Raw genomic sequence first — 19,465 nt, forward strand, 5'->3', positions numbered from 1 at the left:
GAAACCCCTTAAGTTATAAGATACCCTGATAAACTGTAAGTTGTTTTAGTCTGCAATCTCTGCCAGTTTTTCCCTTTCAGAATTCTTCAGAGTAGGGGCAGCTGGGTGTCTCAGTCAGTTAAGTGTCTGACTCTTGATTTTGGCTCAGACATGATCTCACGGTTGTGAGATCGAGCCCTGTGTCAGGCTCCGCTTTGAACGTGGAGCCTGCTTGGGATTCTCTCTATGTCCCTCCCCAGCTTGGGCTTTCTGTGTCTCTCTCAAAATAAATACATTGAAAAAAAAACAACTCAAAAGTAATGCTACAGATAATCCAGTGAGATCCCTTATAATAACACTTCCAAGGCTTCTAGAGGTGTGAGTGGGATATGGAGGATGGATAAGGTTTGATTTTGAGTGGTAGGATCCTGAGTCATCACTGAAAGAAAGATACATATGCTAATTATAGACTGCATATACATATATTTTTGGAAGATTTTTATTATGTGGACCTTTTCTTTACCATGAAAGAAACTTTAGAAAGTTTGACTTATATGTAGTCAGATTTATTAATCTTTTACTTCTGGCTTTTAGATTTTGAGTTACAATTAGAAAGTATTCTTATTCTATAAAACAAGGCTAGTAATCTTGTTTCTTTGGTAGATAAAGATCTATATGTTTAAAATTAATCATATATATTTTTTAATGTTTATTTTTGAGAGACATTTTTTTTTAAATTTTTTTAACATTTATTTATTTTTGAGACAGAGAGAGACAGAGCATGAACAGGGGAGGGGCAGAGAGAGAGGGAGACACAGAATCTGAAACAGGCTCCAGTCTCTGACCTGTCCGCACAGAGCCCGATGTGGGGCTCGAACTCATGGACCATGAGATCATGACCTGAGCCGAAGTTGGCCCCTTAACCGACTGAGCCACCCAGGTGCCCCGAGACAAAAATTTTTGAGAGACAGAGCACAACTGGGCGAGGGGCAGACAGAGAGGGAGACACAGAATCCAAAATGGTCTCCAGGCTCTGAGCTGTCAACACAGAGCCCGATGTAGGGCTCGAACTCAGGACTGATGAGATCATTACCTGAGCTAAAGTTGGACACTTAACCGACTGAGTCACCAGGTACCCCCAAATTAACTGTATTCTTAAATCAGTGATAACTTATATACTTCTTCTGGGAATCTATTTGATTATTTCAATTCATGATTTCTGTTTTATTCAAATAATGAATTTTAAAATCACTATAATTTTTTGTAGATATTTTGAATAGAGTAAACCCCAGCTCATATTCAAGGGGAATAAAGAATGGTGCACTCAGTCGAGGTACAGTATTATTTTAGTATTTTATTTTAAAGTGAAGTATTTTGACATCATTGATTATATCTAAATATATTCAATGCACTGTTTAATTTTAAAATACAGGTATTACTGCTGCATTCAAGCCTACAAATCAACACTACACGAACCCAGCATCAAATCCAGTGGCTGCCTCGCCTGTAAATTTTCATCCTGAATCTAGATCTTCAGATAGTTCTGTTATTGTTCAGCCTTTGTCTAAACCTGTAAGTGTTTCTAAAACTACACAGCTCAGGGATACATTGGATATTATTTATCAGTATAAACAATGCCAATTAAAATTCTGCATTGTCGTGGGTAGTCATCCAATAGAAGCATAATCAGCATCAGGAATGTCACTATCTATATGATAGCTCAGCCAGTATCCGGAGTAATATTGGAAGGAACTACCGATGTAGTCTGTTCCTAAATCAGGTAACACACTTAAATAGTAAGGTATTGGAATTTGCGATAACAAAACATGAATAAAAGTATTACGAATATTGCATAATGGCAAAAATTGTAAACTGGGTCAAATGTTCTTAGTTCTTAATTGGAAAACTTTTAAGAGGACATTGTAGCTTTTTATTCTGAAAATATACCTTCATAATTTAGTTCACTTAAAAAATTCTTAACAAAAAGTAATAGTTAATGGTAATAGTTAATATTTGTAATATTTATGAGGCTTTGTTGTAAATGCTATACATAAATTAATCATTTAATTCTTAAACGACCCTGTGAAGAGGCACTATTATTATTTTTCCTGTTTTATAGTTGAGGAAATTGAGGCTCACAGAGGTTAAATCATTTAAGGTCACACAGATGGCAAATGATAGATCTAGAATTTCAATCCAGACTAACCCATAGTTTCTATGTATTTGTATACATATGTACATATAGGTATGTGCGTGTGTGTATGTGTGTATACTTGATATATACTTAAAATGGAACCATTGCCTTAGTGTAGCAGTTTTCAAAGTAGTCTTCAGTCCCTGGGGTTCCTCTGAGACTCTTCCATGGGTTTTGAGAGTCAACACTATTCTCATGATAATACAAAGACATGATTTGCCTTTTCTACTGTGTTGACCTATGCACCGATGATGCAAAAGTAATGGTGGGTAAACTGCTGGTGCCTTAGTATAAATCAAGACAGTGGTACCAAGATGTATGAGTACTTTTTATATTCGTCCCCACTGTGCACTCACTCCCAATAAAAAATATTCATGCTCAATTTCCTTGATGAAATGTTATTAATTTTGTTAAATCTCTACCTTTCTATGTGTCTTTTAAAAATATTTTGTCGGGGCGCCTGGGTGGCGCAGTCGGTTAAGCGTCCGACTTCAGCCAGGTCACGATCTCGCGGTCCGTGAGTTCGAGCCCCGCGTCAGGCTCTGGGCTGATGGCTCAGAGCCTGGAGCCCGTTTCGATTCTGTGTCTCCCTCTCTCTCTGCCCCTCCCCCGTTCATGCTCTGTCTCTCTCTGTGCCAAAAGTAAATAAACGTTGAAAAAAAAAAATTAAAAAAAAAAAATATTTTGTGTGATGAAATAGTATGAGAAAGCACTATTGTTTCCAAAGTTTGATGATTATCTTAAGGAAAAGCACTTATGTGATTCAGTTGTGAGCTAAACTACCCACTTTCTAAAAAATAGAAGACTACTTTTAATTGAAAGCACAACAAGCCATAGTATATTATTTATTTTTGTGTATCAGTAATATCACAGACTTCATGGTGTAAAACCACACACATTGTCTCACAGTTTCTGTGGGTTAGGAGTCAGGTCATGACTTAGCTGGATCCTCTGCTTCAGGTTCTCATGAAGCTACTTTCAGGGTGTGGGCTCTGAGGTTGTGATCTCATCTGAAGCTTGACTGGAGACGTATCTGCTTCCAAGTTCTCATGGTAGTTGGCAGCATTCAGTTTCTTAAGGGTTAGACTGAGAATCTCACTAAATGACTGGCTTTTGGCTGGCTTTGCCACCTGAGTTTTCCCAGTTTGGCTTCTTACATGCTCAAAGCCCACGAGAGAGAATATGTAGCAGAATGCCATGCTGATCTAATGTAATGTAATCACATACACAAAATCATGTAATCCTGTCACCTTTGTTGTATTCTCTTGGTGAGAAGCAAGTCACATGCCTTGCCCACACTAAAAGGAAGGGAATCATGCAGGACATGAACACCATGGGGTGGGGATCATAAAGGCCACTTGAGAGTTTGTTTGCTGCACATTGTGAGGTATTCAGTTTTGGTTATTTGGTAGACATTTCCTCAAAACTGAACAAAGTGCACACTTAAAGGAAAATAACTGATAGCATTTCTTCCCAATAATAAAATTGAGCTTTCAAGCACAAATTAGAATTTTGGAAAACTTGTATCAGCCACTATGATCTGACAGCTTCCCAGTACTTAAAGACTTTTCTGATGGGTGGTACAGTTAATAAATGTGATTTTTTGTTATTGTATAGTGGATTCTGTTAACATTTGGAAGATAATCATAATTCACAGAAACCAGTATTTTTGAAATAACCAGTGCATGATATTGTAAAATCATGCATGTGTAAAAGATCATTCAAAGTGTAAGATAGACTAATAGGTTTTATTTTAACAAAGTACAAAAAATTCAGTGATAAGGAGTCAGATTCCACATTGCAGTAAATCTTTAAGAAAATATCAATGTTGAATTTTGGTGTGGTATCAAAGAAGTGTACCCATAGTTATCCCAACTTGCTATTAGAATACTCCCTTTTTCAACTATATATCTTTATGAAGCCAGATTTTCTCTATATTTTTCAAATAAAATAACATACTCTAACAGATAGAAAACAGAAGCAGATATAAATCTGTAACCGTTTTTGATTAAGCCAGACATTAAAAAGATTTTCAGAAATGTAAAACAGTGCCATTCTTTTCACTAATTTTTTATGTGTTGTAGGATAGTCACTTTTCATAAAATGTTATTTATGTTAATCTATAATGGGTTTATTGTTATTTAAAATAAATATTTAATGTCTAATATTATAAATATCAATAGATATAACCCAACTAAATAAAACCTTTTGGGCCCTCAGTAATTTTTAAATGTGTTAAAGGGGTCCTGAAACCAAGGAGTTAGAGTACTAAAACAAAAGGTTACCCAAAATGTAAAGGTTCTTTGCTATTAGTTGGAATTGAATTAACTCAGTGCTTTTTTCATGTATATCTATCATAAGCTATTTGGCACTGGCCTTAGAGAAATAATAAATTTTAATGAAAATGTTTGTTCTTTTGACAATAAGGGAAACTTCCAAAGCACCTATAAATTTTCTTGCAGATGTCCAAGTTCAAAACCAGAACTGAATCCAAATACTTTTGTGAGGAATAATATATTTTTTCTGTATTTCATATTACTATTAAGTAATCTGCAGATCTGTTAGCACTAAAACTGATATTCTGAGGTTTTATTTTTCATAAAAGTTATTTTAATTGCAATTTATGTAAAAATGAAAAGGAAGGCTATAGATTTTTAAATCTATGGCTAAGTAAATTCAACTCCCACTTATATTTTGAAGAGGTTATATATCATAAAAAAATAAGAATATCTTTGGGCAAATGTTTCTGTCCCCTGAGTTGTTAATGACTTGAGATAATTATTATCTGAAATAATAACTCATAGTGATATCAGCTCTAAGTTAAAAAAGTTAGATTGAAGCAAGAGACTTGAATGCTGATTCAACCTTGCTCCTTAGCATTGTCAAAACCTCTTTGAGCCTCATTTTCTTAATTTCTAAAGTGAGAGATTTTACCCAGACCACTGACTCTATCTTGGATCCTAAGGTTATGCAGGTTATTTCTGGGATTTCAAAAGTTGGAAAGCTACTTGAAATGTATTAGTTGGATCACATTAACTCAGTATACTTTCCATAAGTTGTCAACTCAGTATACTTTCCATAAGTTGTTGGCTTTTGCAGGATAGAAAACTGGAAAAAGAAACTTTGTTATTTAATTCAGTTTGATAAAAAATCTTTCTGACTTGGACCCAGGAAGAAGAAAGAAAAACAAAAGGAAGGGTTGTATGTTAGTGTTATAAAAGTTAGAAACTAGAGCTTTTTCTAGCTGAGAATATTTATTTCTCTGGGCATAGTTTTAAAATCAAAACACCTCAGTTGGTGTTTCCCAATCTTGTAAGTTCTTAAAAGGAGAGATTGTGCCAGTTGGTCTGTGTGGGTCCTACAGATGAAATATTGTAAAAAACTCTCCAAGTGATTCTAATTTCCAAAGTTAAGAATGTCATATATTCTGGAATGAATTGAGACCCCTCTATTTAAGGGAATTTACTCTGAAGTTAGGAAGCCACTGCTTTTAATAAATTATAATTACAGTTTTTCATTTTTTGGTGTGTGCACACACACTTTTTCATGGAATATCTTTATACCTCAATATCTCTTTGAGATCTCTTGCAGATGGCAGGGATATATTATTATCACTTATAATAAAGTTAGTGTGATATAGCCTAATGGTATAGCCTTGGAAATAAGGCCTCGATTCTAATTACAGCTACATCAACAACAAGCAGCTGTATTGGGAAGCCTTATATAACCACACCTAAACTTAGTTTACCTATTTATAAAATAGGGTATAACGTTAGGTTTTTATTAGTAATGTGACAACTACTTAATTTAATACATACATGTGTCATGAAGTACAAGTACATTTAAAACACAATTGTGGCCATTATTTCAGTTTGATAGGTGAATAACTTGAAGCTCAGAAGTGACTTGCCCAAGGTTACATAGTTAAATGTGCCAGTCTTCTGAATCTCAGTCTAGTGTCTGTTCCACCCTTACTATTCCATTTGATATCTTTTTCAACTGTTTTTTAAGACATTAAAAATTCCCTGTTGGAGAATTATTTTAACCAATTATTATTGAATACTATGTGCCTACCCTCTGAAATTGTTGAGCTTAATTAACCAGAGTTGTTTTCCTAATAAAGTATTAACAGTATTAACTTTGTATTTCTGTTAAAGAACTATTTTGTTAAATACATGTGAATATTTTTTATTTTTTAAGTGCAAATTGGGAGAAAATATTTATTATGAAATAAGATTGTGCTTTTTTACAGTGAAGTCATGACATTACTGATTTTTTATGTTACATTGTTAAGGCCCAAATAAAGATAATTTACCTGTTATTTCTCAAATTTTAGAAGTGGTTTGAGTTACTTACACACTTGTTTCCATAGCTTCCAAGAGCAGAGCAGCTAGTCCAGATTATTCCTATAAACAGTTTCCATTTTAAATAAACCCTGTTTGCCTGGCTTTCTTATTTGTTTACCCTGTTGATCAGGTAGCTTTCATATTTATCCTATGAAATGGAAGATTACCTGGTCTAGCATGGCTTTCTGTGGAATGGTAGGAAGAGTGGGGCGGGGCAGGGTGGGGGTGGGGGGACACCCATTCTTTCTTTTCCTGACCCTTGCCTTATAAATTTTTCCAATTAGGATGATTACAAAACTCAAACCATGTGATATATTCATCCCTAATCCTGATGCACAGCACTACAGATTGACTTCTAATTTGTTTGCCCTAATATTTTGTCTTGGGGTGGGGGGTTTATAGAGATACAGAAGCTTTTATAGTTATGTCAGTATGTTTTCATATTTGTTTTCCTTTTACCCAAAGATTTTGATAAGTTTTACTGTTTGCTCTTTGATAGGAATACTGCATTTTTAGTAGCCCTCTAAAGTGTATCAATCCTATTGATTTAAAATGAGTATATGTTTCCTTGATCTTGAAAAAATCAGACTAAAATTTGCCCGGTTTTAATTCGCTAGTTAGGAACAAATCAGCTGTAAGTAATAGCTTCCTTTCAGTTTTACTAGATGATAATTTTGACAGTAATAATTACCTTTGTGTTTTATAACTTATTAATTACTAATTGAGTCATCAAAAGCTATTCTTACAATATTGAGATACAGTTAAGTTTACCTTTAGAAAAGTTTATGAAAGAAAATAATTGTAACTATGTTGAATAAATGTAATATTCTTCCTTTGAAATATTTTAACAGGGTTATATAACAAACTCATCACGAGTTGTGTCTAATAATTCTTCAGAGTTACTATTTGATTTGACCCAGGATACAGGATCATCACATTACCAAGGGGGACCGACGCTTTCTATACCAGGTTGGTTTTAGCACTTTTAAACAAAATTATAAGAAGAAATTTGATGAATATGCATATGTAATTGACTTTCTTGTAAGGTAGAATGGCGCTAATAGTTCATGAATACCTTTCTTGGGTGACTTTTTTTCCCCCTTGGATGGTTTTAAGTAAAATTTTATTTATTAATAAGACATTTTATTTTTATTTGTTTTTTATTTATTAGTAAGACATTTTATTAATAAGACATTGGCTAATGTTCTTACTTGGCACTAAAAATGGGCTGAAAAATCATAAAATAATTTCTGTAAGTTATAGAAGTCCTCTGACACCATAAATACTCTGTTAAAAGAAGTATTAATTTCCATGACTAGTGTGAAAAAGTATATGGTTACAATTGATTTCCTAATTAGATTAGCGTCTTTCTATTCAGTAAAGCCTTTAGATACTATAGTTACATATGATTATAGAATGCTATTATAAAGTGGTACAATAAATTTGTATATAGCCAGTACTCAGTTTATGCCCATTGGAGGAATATGAAATTTCTCTGTTTAGTAGAATTAAAGTTCTTAGATTGTATACTAAAACATAGTTCTTCATTAACCTAAAATAAATTAGTAATCTATGAAAGAATTTCATCTAATTGAAAATTCCCTGTAATGAAGGCAATTATGCTTTGTATCTTAGCAGTTTTGGTATATTTCAGATATTTGACTAAATAGAGACAAGTAAGATTTGAGGGGAAGTTTTAGATTATTTACTAAAAAATCAGTGTGGAGAATCTACTAAACCCTCTTAACCATTGTTTTTTTTTTTTTTTTTTTAAAGCAAGACAGAAATACAAGCACACTTACTTTAAAAAAATTTTTTTTAATGATTATTTATTTTTGAGACAGAGCATGAGCGGGGGAGGGGCAGAGAGAGAGGGAGACACAGAATCCGAAGCAGGCTCCAGGCTCTCAGCTGTTAGCACAGAGCCTGATGTGGGGCTAGAACTTATCAACCGCTAGATCATGACTTGAGCCGAAGTTGGATGCTCAACTGACTGAGCCACCCAGGCACTCCTCTCCTCCAACTTTTTTTATTGTAATATTAGTGCCTAAAATGTTTTTCCATTTAGATAATATTGAGTTCATATTCATTTCTTGGTGTGTCACTTACATGCTTTATAAAAATATAGTCAGTACAATAGGTAAGAACCAAAAGAAAGAAGAAGAAAAATTGTTGTCTTAAGTCTGGTTTTCTAAAACACAGAAACTTTATTAATAGAAAAAGTGAATTTTTGAAACTTCTTGGGAGTAAGGACAATGACTCCTGCTCAACCTGTAAGTTTTCTGTTGCAGAGAGAGTTTAGCCTGAACAGTAAGTAGGATGAGGAAGAAGATGTAGATTTCAACTGCCGTTCTTAAGATTTTTGTAGTCTTTATCAAGTCTTTATACTTCAGTTTTCTCATATTATTAAAATGGAGATTTAATTTTTCTTTTTTAATGCATTTATTTTCCAGGCCTGGAGTCAGCCATCAGGAGATATAATTTTAATTCTCACTCTACTTTAGTCAGGGATTTTTCAGTCACAAATAAGATAAATAAAATGAAAGTGCATTATGAACTTTATAAAAAATTTTTTTTGATGTTTATTTACTTTTGAGAGAGACACACACACGCAGAGCGTTGAGTACGGAAGGGGCAGAAAGAGGAAGACACAGAATCTGAAGCAGGCTCTAGGCTCTGAGCTGTCAGCACAGAGCCCAATGTGGGGCTCAAACTCATGAACTGTGAGATCATGACCTGAGCCGAAGTTGGATGCCTAACCACCTGAGCCACCCACATGCCCCAAACTTTAAAGGATTTGACACCAGTTGGTGTGAATGATAATATGTGTTTTATGTTCACTAGTATGATTGACTACCCTGCAATGATCATGGATATTTGGAGAAGATTGGATTTGAGCTTGTTCTTGAAAGGATTTTTACTGGCAGAGAGAGAACTGTTCAGAATAGGAAACAACACAAGCCAAAGACAACAGGGATAAATAAGTTGAAGGGTCAGAATTTAAAACTCCTAAATGCAGAGTGATTTTATTATATTAAAAATTTCTTATAGTAAAACAGTCTATTTCTACTCTCCAGCCTGTTATGTAAGCAGATGCATAATTAAAATATCAGCATTCATTGGCTTTTCAGGTAACCTAACCATTTCACAAGAATGCTATTGATTGCACAAATCTTTTCCAGGTACCCATATTATAGCCATAATGATGTGCCTTGAGGATGGGAAAAAAAATCATTTTTATGTTATTTCACAGGATGAACAGAGGAGCCAACTAATATAATATTCTTTATTTTTCTTGCATGTTTCCCCTTATTAAAAAGCTGATAGGTGAATCTATTAGAATAATTTTTTTCCTCTAAAGTAAGATACAGAATAATTTCATTAGTAATGATAACAGCTACCATTTATTATTGAATGCTTTCTATGTGCCATATATTGTATGGGTACTTTTTAAAAGTAAGTTAAGATACAAAATATTTTTTTAGTAATGATAGTAGTTGTCATTTATTATTGAATGCTTTCAGTGTGTCAGATATTGTGTTGGGTGCTTTAAATATATTATCTTAATTGATCTTAAAACAGCTCTGTAAAATAAGGCATTATGACTCTTATTTTTACAAAAGAGGATACTGAGGCTAAGAGAAGTTAATTAAATAAACCAAGAATACATAGCTAGTCAGTGACAGAGCCTCGATTTGAACTTATACTTTCTGACTTAAAACCCTGGAATATTTCTAATATATTTACTTTACTGCTCCTACTTTCAGTGTACAGTTGAGAGAATGAAAATGTGGTGTGCAGTTTTAGAATGCTTATTACCATGTACAGTTGAATGATATTTTCAAAAAGAGCTTTTGCCTGGCCTGGTTATATAGCCTAAATATCCCCATTTCTCTTGCTAATGTTCTGAATAAGGCTTTCCGGTGATGGTTTTCAAACTGTTTTTAGGAGTAAAATTCCTATGCAAAAAAAATTTTATTCAGAAGCCTAATAAATAAAATATACAAGAGTTTCTGTGTTAGACATACCCTCTATATTCCCTAAAATGAGCCTTTTAGGCTCTGGGAACATAATTTGAAAACCTTTATGCCTACACTCCTTCCATTATGAGTCCTTTCATATTTTACCCTTGATCTTAGCCAAAAGGCCAACAAGCCATGGGCTCTTTCATATGAATGAGTGAAGTATTATCGTTTAAGATTAGTTTTTCTACTTTGTACTTAGGAGTTTTTTTTTTCTTTTAAGTGTATTTATTTATTTTGAGAGGTGGGGTCGGTGCACAGAGAGAGAGAGAATCCCAAGCAGGCTCCACACTGTCAGCGCAGAGCTCCCATGTGGGGCTCCAACCCATGAACCAAGATCATGATCTGAGTGGAAATCAAATCAGACACTTAACCAACTGAGCCACCCAGGCACTCCTCTTTTTTTTTTCCTTTATGTTCATTTGTTTTGTTTCTTAAATTCCACACATGAGTGAAATCATAGCGTATTTGTCTTTTTCTGACTGACTTATTTTGCTTAGCAGAATACTCTCGCTCCATTTATGCTGTTGTAAATGGCAAGATTTCATTTTTTTATTCTTTTTTTTTTTTAATGTTTATTTATTTATTAGAGAGAGAGAGAGAGAGAGTGCGTTAGCAGGGGAAGGGCAGAGAGAGAGGGAGAGAGAGAATCCCAGTCAGGCTCTGGGCTGATGTGGGGCTCGATCTCATGAACCGGGAGATCATGACCTAAACTAAAATCAAGTCAGACGCTTAATGGACTGAGCCACCCAGGTGCCCAAAGATTTATTCTTTTTTAATATCTGAGTAGTATTATATTACACACACACACACACACACACACACACCCCACATCTTCTTTATCCATTTATCAGTCTATGGACATTTGGGTTCTTCCAGATTTGGGCTATTGTTGATAATGATGCTATAAACATTAGCATGCATGCATCCCTTCAAATCAGTATTTTTGTATCCATTGGGTAAATACCTACTAGTACAATTGCTGGATGGTAGTGTAGTTATTTTTAACTTTTTGAGGAACCTTCATACTGTTTTCTGCAGTGGCTGCACCAGTTTGCATTACCACCAACAGTGTACAAGAGTTCCTTTTTCACTGCATCCTTGCCAACACCTGTTGTTTCCTCTGTTAATTTTAGCCATTCTGACTGGTATGAGATGATATGTCATTGTATTTTTGATTTGTGTTTCCCTGATGATGAGTGATATTAATAAGCATCTTTTCATGTGTCTGTTGGCCATCTGTATGTCTTCTTTGGACAAATGACTATTCATGTCTTCTGCCCATTTTTTAATGGGATGATTTGTTTTTGGATGTTGAGTTTGAGAAGTTCTTTATAGATTTTATATACTAATTCTTTATCAGATATGTCATCTGCAAACATCATCTCCCATTTCATAGGTTGCCTTTTAGTTTTGTTGATTGTTTCCTTTGCTGTGCAGAAGCTTTTTATTTTGATGATATCCCAATAATTTATTTTTGCTTTTGTTTCCCTGACCTCAGGAGACCTATCTAGAAAGAAGTTGCTATGGCCAGAGTCAAAGAGGTTACTGCTTGTGTTCTCCTCTAGGATTTTGATGGTTTCCTATCTCACATTTAGGTCTTTTATCGAGTCTGAATTTATTTTTGTGTATGGTGTAAGAAAGTGGTCCAGTTTCATTCTTTTGCATGTTGCTGTCCAGTTTTCCCAGCACCATTTGTTGAAGAGACTCTCTTTTTCCTATTAGATATTCTTCCCTGCTTTGTCAAAGGTTAATTGACCATATAATTGTGGGTTTATTTCTGGGTTTTCTGTTCTGTTTCATTGATCTGTGTGTCTCTTTTTGTGCCACTACTATGCTGTTTTGATCGCTACAACTTTGTATTATAACTTGAAGTTTGGAATTGTGATGCTTGTAACTTTGCTTTTCTTTTTCAAGATTGCTTTGGCTATTTAGGGTCTTTTGTGGTTCCATACAAATTTTAGGATTGTTTGTTCTAGCTCTGAAAAATGTTGTTGGTACTTTGATAGGGATTGCATTGAATGTGTAGATTGCTGTGGGTAATATACACATTTTAACAGTATTTGTTGTTCCAATACATGAACATGGAATTTTTTTTTCATTTCTTGGTGTCATCTTCCGTTTCTTTCATCAGTGTTTTGTAATTTTCAGCATATAGATCTTTAACCTCTTTGGTTAGGTTTATTCTTAGGTATCTTATTGTTTTTGGTGCAGTTATAAATGGAGTTGATTTCTCTATTTCTCCTTCTGCTGCTTCATTATTGGTATATAGGAATGCAACAGTTTTCTCTACATTCATTTTTTTTATTGAATTTATGTATCAGTTCTAGCAGTTTTTTGGTGGAGTCTTTTGGGTTTTCTGTACACAGTATCATGTCATCTACAAATAGTGAAACTTTGACTTCTTCCTTGCTAATTTGGACTTCCATTATTTCTTTGTGTTTTCTGATTGCTGTGCTTAGAACTTCCATTACTATGTTCAATGAAAGTGGTGAGAGTGGGCATCCTTGTCTTCCTCCTGACTGTAGAGGAAAAGCTCTCAGTTTTTCCCTGTTGAGGATGATACTAGCTGTGGGATTTTTGTATGTGACCTTTATTATGTTAAAGTATGTTTCTTCTAAACTGACTTTGTTGAGGTTTTTATCCTGAATGAATATTGTACTTTGTGAAATGTTTTCTCTGCAGCTATTGAGAGGATCATATGGTTCTTTTCTTTTACTAATGTGGTGTATCACATTGGTTTGCAAATATTGAACCATGCTTGCATCCCAGGAATAAGTCCCACTTGATTGTTGTGAATGATTCTTTTAATGTACTGTTGTATTTGATTTGCTAGTACTTCATTGAGAATTTTTGCATCCATGTTCATCAGGGATATTAGTCTGTGGTTCTCTTTTGTCGTGCAGTCTTTGTCTGGTTTTGCTATCAGGGTAATGCTGGCATCATAGCATAAATTTGGAAGTTTTCCTTTTGTTTCTGTTTTTTGGAATAATTTGAGAAGAATAGGTATTAACTCTTCTTTATATGTTTGGTAAAATTCCCCTGTGAAGGCATCTGGCCCTGGACTTTTGTTTGTTGGGAAATTTTTGATTGCTGATTCAATTTCTTTGCTAGTTACCGGTCTGTTCAAGTTTTCTATTTCTTGTTCTGTTTTGGTAGTTTATATGTTTCTAGGAATTTATCCATTTCTTCCATGTTGTTTTTTGGCATATAGTTTTTCATAATATTTTCTTATAATTGTTTGTATTTCTGTGGTATTGGTTGTTATTTCTCCTTTCTTGTTTGTGATTTTATTGAGTCTTTTTTCTTTGATAAGTCTGACTAGAGGTTTATCAATTTCATTGTTTTTTTTTTTTTTTCAGTGAACCAGGTACTGGTTTCATTGATCTGTTCTAATATTTTTTTTAGTTTCTTTATCATTTATTTCTGCTCTGATGATTATTTCCCTTCTGCTGGCTTTTGGTTTTGTTTGTTGTTCTTTTTCTAGCTCCTTTAGGTATAAGGTTAGGTTGTTTATTTGAGATTTTTCTTGCTTCTTAAGGTAGGCCAGACTTCCCTCTTTTTTAAACTAAGTTTATTTTTTTTTAATGTCTTTTTTGGGGGGGAGGGGATGTGGGGGAAGAGAGATAATTCCAAGCAGGTTCTGCACTGTTAGTGCAGAGTCTGATGTAGGGTTCAGTCTCAAGAACTGTGAGTATGACCTGAGCTGAATTTAGAATTGGATGCTTAACTGACTGAGCCACCCAGGAGCCAGTGTAAACTTCCCTCTTATGACCAGTTTTGGTACATTCCAGAGGTTTTAGACCATTGTGTTTTCATTTTCATTTGTTCGCTTGTATTTTTTATATTTGCTTTTGGATTTCCTAGTTGACCCGTTCGTTGTTCAGTGGCATGTATTTGAGGTCTGCCCAAATTTTTTTTTGTAGTTCACCTTAAGTTTCATAGCATTGTAATCAGGATATACGCCTGATATGATCTCAGTCTTTTTGTACTGGTTGAGGCCTGATTTGTGACCTAGTGTGTGATCTGTTTTGGAGAATGTCCCTTGTACAGTTGAAAAGAATGTATATTCTGCTGCTTTAGGATGAAACGTTCTCAATATGTGTGTTAAGTCCATCTGGTTCAGTGTGACATTCAAAGCCCTGTTTCCTTGTTGATTTTCTGCTTAGATGATCTGTCCATTGATGTAAGTGGGTGTTAAAATCTCCTACAATTATGGTATTATTATTAGTTAGTTCCTTTATGTTATTAATTGTTTTATATATTTGGGTATCTCCATGTTGGGGTAATAAATATTTACAATTGTTAGATTTTCTTGTTGGATAGTCCCTTTTATTCTGTTGTGCCCTTCATCTCATGTTATTGCCTGTGTTTTAAAACCAAATTTGTTTGATATAAGTATTGCTCTTCTGGCTTTCTTTTGATGTTCTTTTGCATGGTAAATATTTCTCCATCCTTTACTTTCAAACTACCAGTGTCTGGGTCTAAAATGAGTTTCTTTTAGGCAGTATTTAGTAGGGTCTTGCTATTATTTATTTATTAAAAAAATTTTTTTTAAATGTTTACTTATTTTTTGAGAGACACACAGCATGAGGGGGTAGGAGCAGACAGAGAGGGAGAGACAAAATCCGAAGCAGGCTCCATGCTACGAGCTGTCAGCACAGAGCCCAGTGCGGGGTTCAAACTCATGAACTGTGAGATCATGACCTGAGCTAAAATCAGACGCTTAACCAACTGAGCCACACAGGCACCCCTATTTATTATTTTTTTAATAAACATTTTTAAATGTTTATTTATTTTTGAGAGAGAGAGAGCACAAGATGGGGAGGGGCAGAGAGGGAGGGGGACAGAAGATTTGAAGCAGGCTCTACACTGACACCAGAGAGCTCGATTTGGGGCTTGAAATCACAAATTGTGAGAACATGACCTGAGCCGAAGTTGGACACTTAATTGACTAAGCCACCCAGGTGCCCCTATTTTTAAAATTTTTTTTTATCATTTTAGAGAGTGTACATGAGTGGGGAGAGGGGCAGAGGAAGAGAGAAAATATCTTACTCCACACTCAGTGTGGAGCCTAATGCAGGGCTCAATCCCCTGACCCTGGATGACCTGTGCTGAAATCAAGAGTTGAACATTCAACTGACTGAGCCACCAGGCACCCCAGTACCTTTTTTTTTTTTACCCATTCTGACACCCTATGTCTTTTGTTTGTGGAGTATTTAGTCCATTTACATTTAGAGTAATTATTAATAGGTATATATTAAGTAGCAGTGTATTACTTGTTTTGTCATTGTTTATGGAGATTTTCTCTGTTCCTTCCTTGTCTTTGTCACTTTTAGTCTTTCTTTTCCACTTGAAAAGTCCCTTTTTAATATTTTTTGCAGGGCTGTTTTAGTGGTCACGAACTCCTTTAGTTTTTATTTGTCTGGGAAACTCTTTATCTCTCCTATTCTGAATGATAGCTTTGCAGGGTAAAGTGTTCTTGGCTGCGGATTTTTCCCATTTAGCACTTTGAATATATCATGCCACTCCCTTTTGGCTTGTCAAGTTTCTATGGAGAGATGTGAAGCTAGACTTATGGATCTTCCTTTGTAAGGTAGGGACTTTTTGTGTTGCTGCTTTTAGTATTTTTTTTTTTTTGGCTATATTTTATAAATTTGATTACAATATGTCTTGATGTTGACCTGCTTTTATTGATTTTCATGGTAGTTCTTTGTGCTTCCTGGATCTGGATGTCTCTTTCCTTCCCCAGATAAGGGAAGTTTTCAGCTGTTATTTTCTCAAATAAATTTTCTCCCCCCTTTTCTCTCTGCTTCTGGGATTCCTATAATATGAATGTTATGATGTTTGATGGAGTCACTGAGTTCCTAAGTCTATTCTCATGTTCCATAATTCTTTCTTTCTTTTGTACAGCTTCATTATTTTCTATTATTTTATCTTCTGTATCACTTATTTGTTCCTCTGCTTCTTCCATCCATGTGTTCTCTGCATCCAGTTTGTTTCAGTTTGTTTTCAGATTGCATTTATCGTTTCTGACTGATTGTTTTTTAACAGTTTTATCTCAGGTAAGGGTCTCCCTTTTTTCAAGCTCAGCAAGTATTGTATGATTGTTGCTTTAAATTTTCTATCAGGGATATTATATCTATTTTGATTAAATTTCTGGCCATGACTTTTTGTTGTTTCATTTGGGATTAAATCCTCTGTCATGGCATTTTATCTAGGTCTCTGTCTTCTGTGTGTTAGAAAAGCCTGTTATATTTCCTGTTTCTGAGACCAATGGCTTTATGAAGAAGAGGTCATATAGTGTTCAGAGCTTGGCGCCTCAGGGAGTGTCTCTGGTGTGTGTTGTGTGCACTTCACTGCTGTGTTTTGGCTACTATGTCCTTTAGGCCAATCATCTTCAGAGGTTCTGTTTGCTTGCAGTGAGCATTGTTTGGACCTGGAACAGAGTGTGGTGAGTTTTAACAACTTCCTCTAGAACTGAAGCCTTGCAGAACTGTCTGGCCAGGGGACGTGATGTTTGCGGGGTTTCTGCTGGTCTTCTGGGGAAACGGCCGACTGCACTGGTACTGAAGCATGCTTGCCTAAGAAGGGAAGTCTCACCAGAGTGCTGGGGGGTGGTGCAGGGCATGGTGTAAGCAGGTTAGGCAGTCAGTGTAGGCACTATGCTGTTTACTGCCGGTGGTTTATGCTGACACTTGGGGAGAGAAATGGTGCCAGCGTGCTCCCTTGTCCCCAGAGAGGGGTCTCCGTGCTTGCTGCTATCAGGGAAGCACTCTCAGAAGAGCAGGTAGTTTCCCTTTTTGTGTCCCAGGCATTTTTCAGATTGCCATTTTCATGCTGTCTGTCCCTGGGTTGCTTGTCTGCCAGGAGCAGTGCAGTGTACTTAGGGCTCTATCCCAGCCAACCCTTCTGACTTCTAAAACTCCAAACTTTAGGGATGTGGTGTGGGCATGGCCTATGCTGGCCTCCTGGCGAAAGGTCTTGTTGCCCTGGGACTGATGCGGGTTTGACCAAGAACAGCAGTTGCCAGAGGCCAAGGTGCACAGGGTAGGCAGCCAGTGTTGGGTCCAAGCTTCCCTTGGCAGGTGGCTCTGTGCCTATGCTGAGGGGCAGGGTAGGGAAATGGCGCTCCCAGCTCTTTTGGCCCGTGAGAGGTGCCTCTCCAAATGCTACCTCTCTCAGATGCGCCCCACAAGTGAACAATTTCCCCACTGTGTGCCTTGGGCATTCCTCAGATGTCACTGTCTGCCCCAGATTTGTTTGCCTACCTTCTCGTCAAGCCTGCTGACCTTTAAAACTCCTGTCTTCAAGCTCCGCTGATTGCAAAAACTTAGGAAAATCCGCCCGTCTCCTTTTCCCGGCCAATGGCTTTGGGGAAGTGTTTTTGTGCATTCCCCTGTGTGTTCTTTTCTTTTTCTTTCTTTCTCCCTCCCCTCTCTTTCTCATCTCTCCACCACCAGGGCTCCCTCCCCTCTGCAGCACCTGTAGTCCATTTCTCCCCCAAAGTCTCTGTGCTTCCTACCTACCTAGATGTGTGGCCTCTTCTCTCCCTCTAGTTGTGGTGTTTGTTCTGTCAGTCCTCAGGTCAATTTCTTGAGTATTCAGAATGATGCTATAGTTACCTAGTTGTGTTCAAGGGACAAGAGGAGCCTAGAGTCCTACTATGCTGCCATTTTAGTTCCTCACCCAAAAGTTAAATTACTTTTTAAAAATTTTCAAATATAATTAAATACAGTGTTATATTAGTTTCAGGGGTATAATATAATGATTCAAAAATTCTATATGTTACTCAGTACTCTTCATGATAAGTGTACTTTTAATCCTCTTCACCTATTTCACCCATTCCCCATCCACCTCCCTGCTGGCTACTACCAGTTTGTTCTTTAAGAGTCTGGGTTATTTCTTTCTCTCCTTTTTTTCTTTATGCATTTGTTTTGTTTCTTAAATTACACATATGAATAAAATCATATGGTGTTTGTCTTTCTCTGACTGAGTTATTTCACTCTAGCATTGTACCCTCTAGGTCCATCTGTGTTGTTGCAAAAGTTCAGATTTCATTCTTTTTTATGGCTAATATTCCATTGTGTATATATATACACCACATTTTCTTTATCCATTCATCTGTGGATGGATGCTTGGGTTTTTTTTATATTTTGGTTATTGTAAATAATGCTGCAATAAACATACATCTTTTTGAATTTTTGTTTTTGCATTCTTTGAGTAAATACCCAGTAGTGGAATTACTGGATAATACAGTAATTATATTTTTAGTTTTTTGACGAACCTTTACACTGTTTTCCAAAGTGGCTGCACTGGCTTGCATTCCTACCAATGCATGAGGGTTCCTTTTCCTCCACATCCTCATCAACACTTGTTATTTCTTGTCTTTTTGATTTTAGCCATTCTGACAGGTGTGAGATGATTTCTCATTGTGGTTTTGATTTGCATTTCACTGATGATTAGGTGTTGGTGAACATCTTTTCATGCGTCTGTTGGTCATCTGTATGTCTGCTTTGGAGAAATGTCTGTTCATGTCTTCTGACCATTTTTAATTGTGTTATTATTATTATTATTATTATTATTATTATTATTATTATTTTGCTGTTGAGTTGTATAAGTTATTTGTAAATTTTGGATATTAACTCCCTATTGGATGTATCATTTGAAAATATCTTTTCCCATTCTGTAGATTGCCTCTTTGTTTTGTTGATGGTTTCCTTTGCTGTGCAAAAGTCTTTAATTTTGGTGTAGTCTCAGTAGTTTAATTTTGCTCTTGTTTGCCTTGCCAGAGGAGACCTATCTAGAAAAATATTTCTATGGCTGATTTCCAAGAGATTATTGCCCATGTTTTCTTGTAGAAATTTTATGGTTTCAGATCTTTCATTTAGGTCTTTATTCCATTTTGAGTTTATTTTTGTGTA

General features: G+C 35.6%; 1 protein-coding gene across 5 annotated transcripts in view; it reads left to right on the forward strand.

The window, feature by feature from the left end:
* ZNF280D (zinc finger protein 280D) overlaps positions 1 to 19,465 on the forward strand; it is a 143,334-nt gene that overhangs the window by 21,006 nt on the left and 102,863 nt on the right. For all 5 annotated transcript variants that reach the window (XM_030318109.1, XM_030318107.1, XM_030318111.1 and 2 more), the window contains 3 exons: positions 1,247 to 1,312; positions 1,412 to 1,551; positions 7,371 to 7,488. In XM_030318109.1, coding sequence (XP_030173969.1) covers positions 1,247 to 1,312; positions 1,412 to 1,551; positions 7,371 to 7,488 — 324 coding nt within the window. The remainder of the gene's footprint in view (positions 1 to 1,246; positions 1,313 to 1,411; positions 1,552 to 7,370; positions 7,489 to 19,465) is intronic.

Source organism: Lynx canadensis, chromosome B3 (assembly GCF_007474595.2).
Source record: "Lynx canadensis isolate LIC74 chromosome B3, mLynCan4.pri.v2, whole genome shotgun sequence".
NCBI classification, from domain to species: Eukaryota; Metazoa; Chordata; class Mammalia; order Carnivora; family Felidae; genus Lynx; species Lynx canadensis.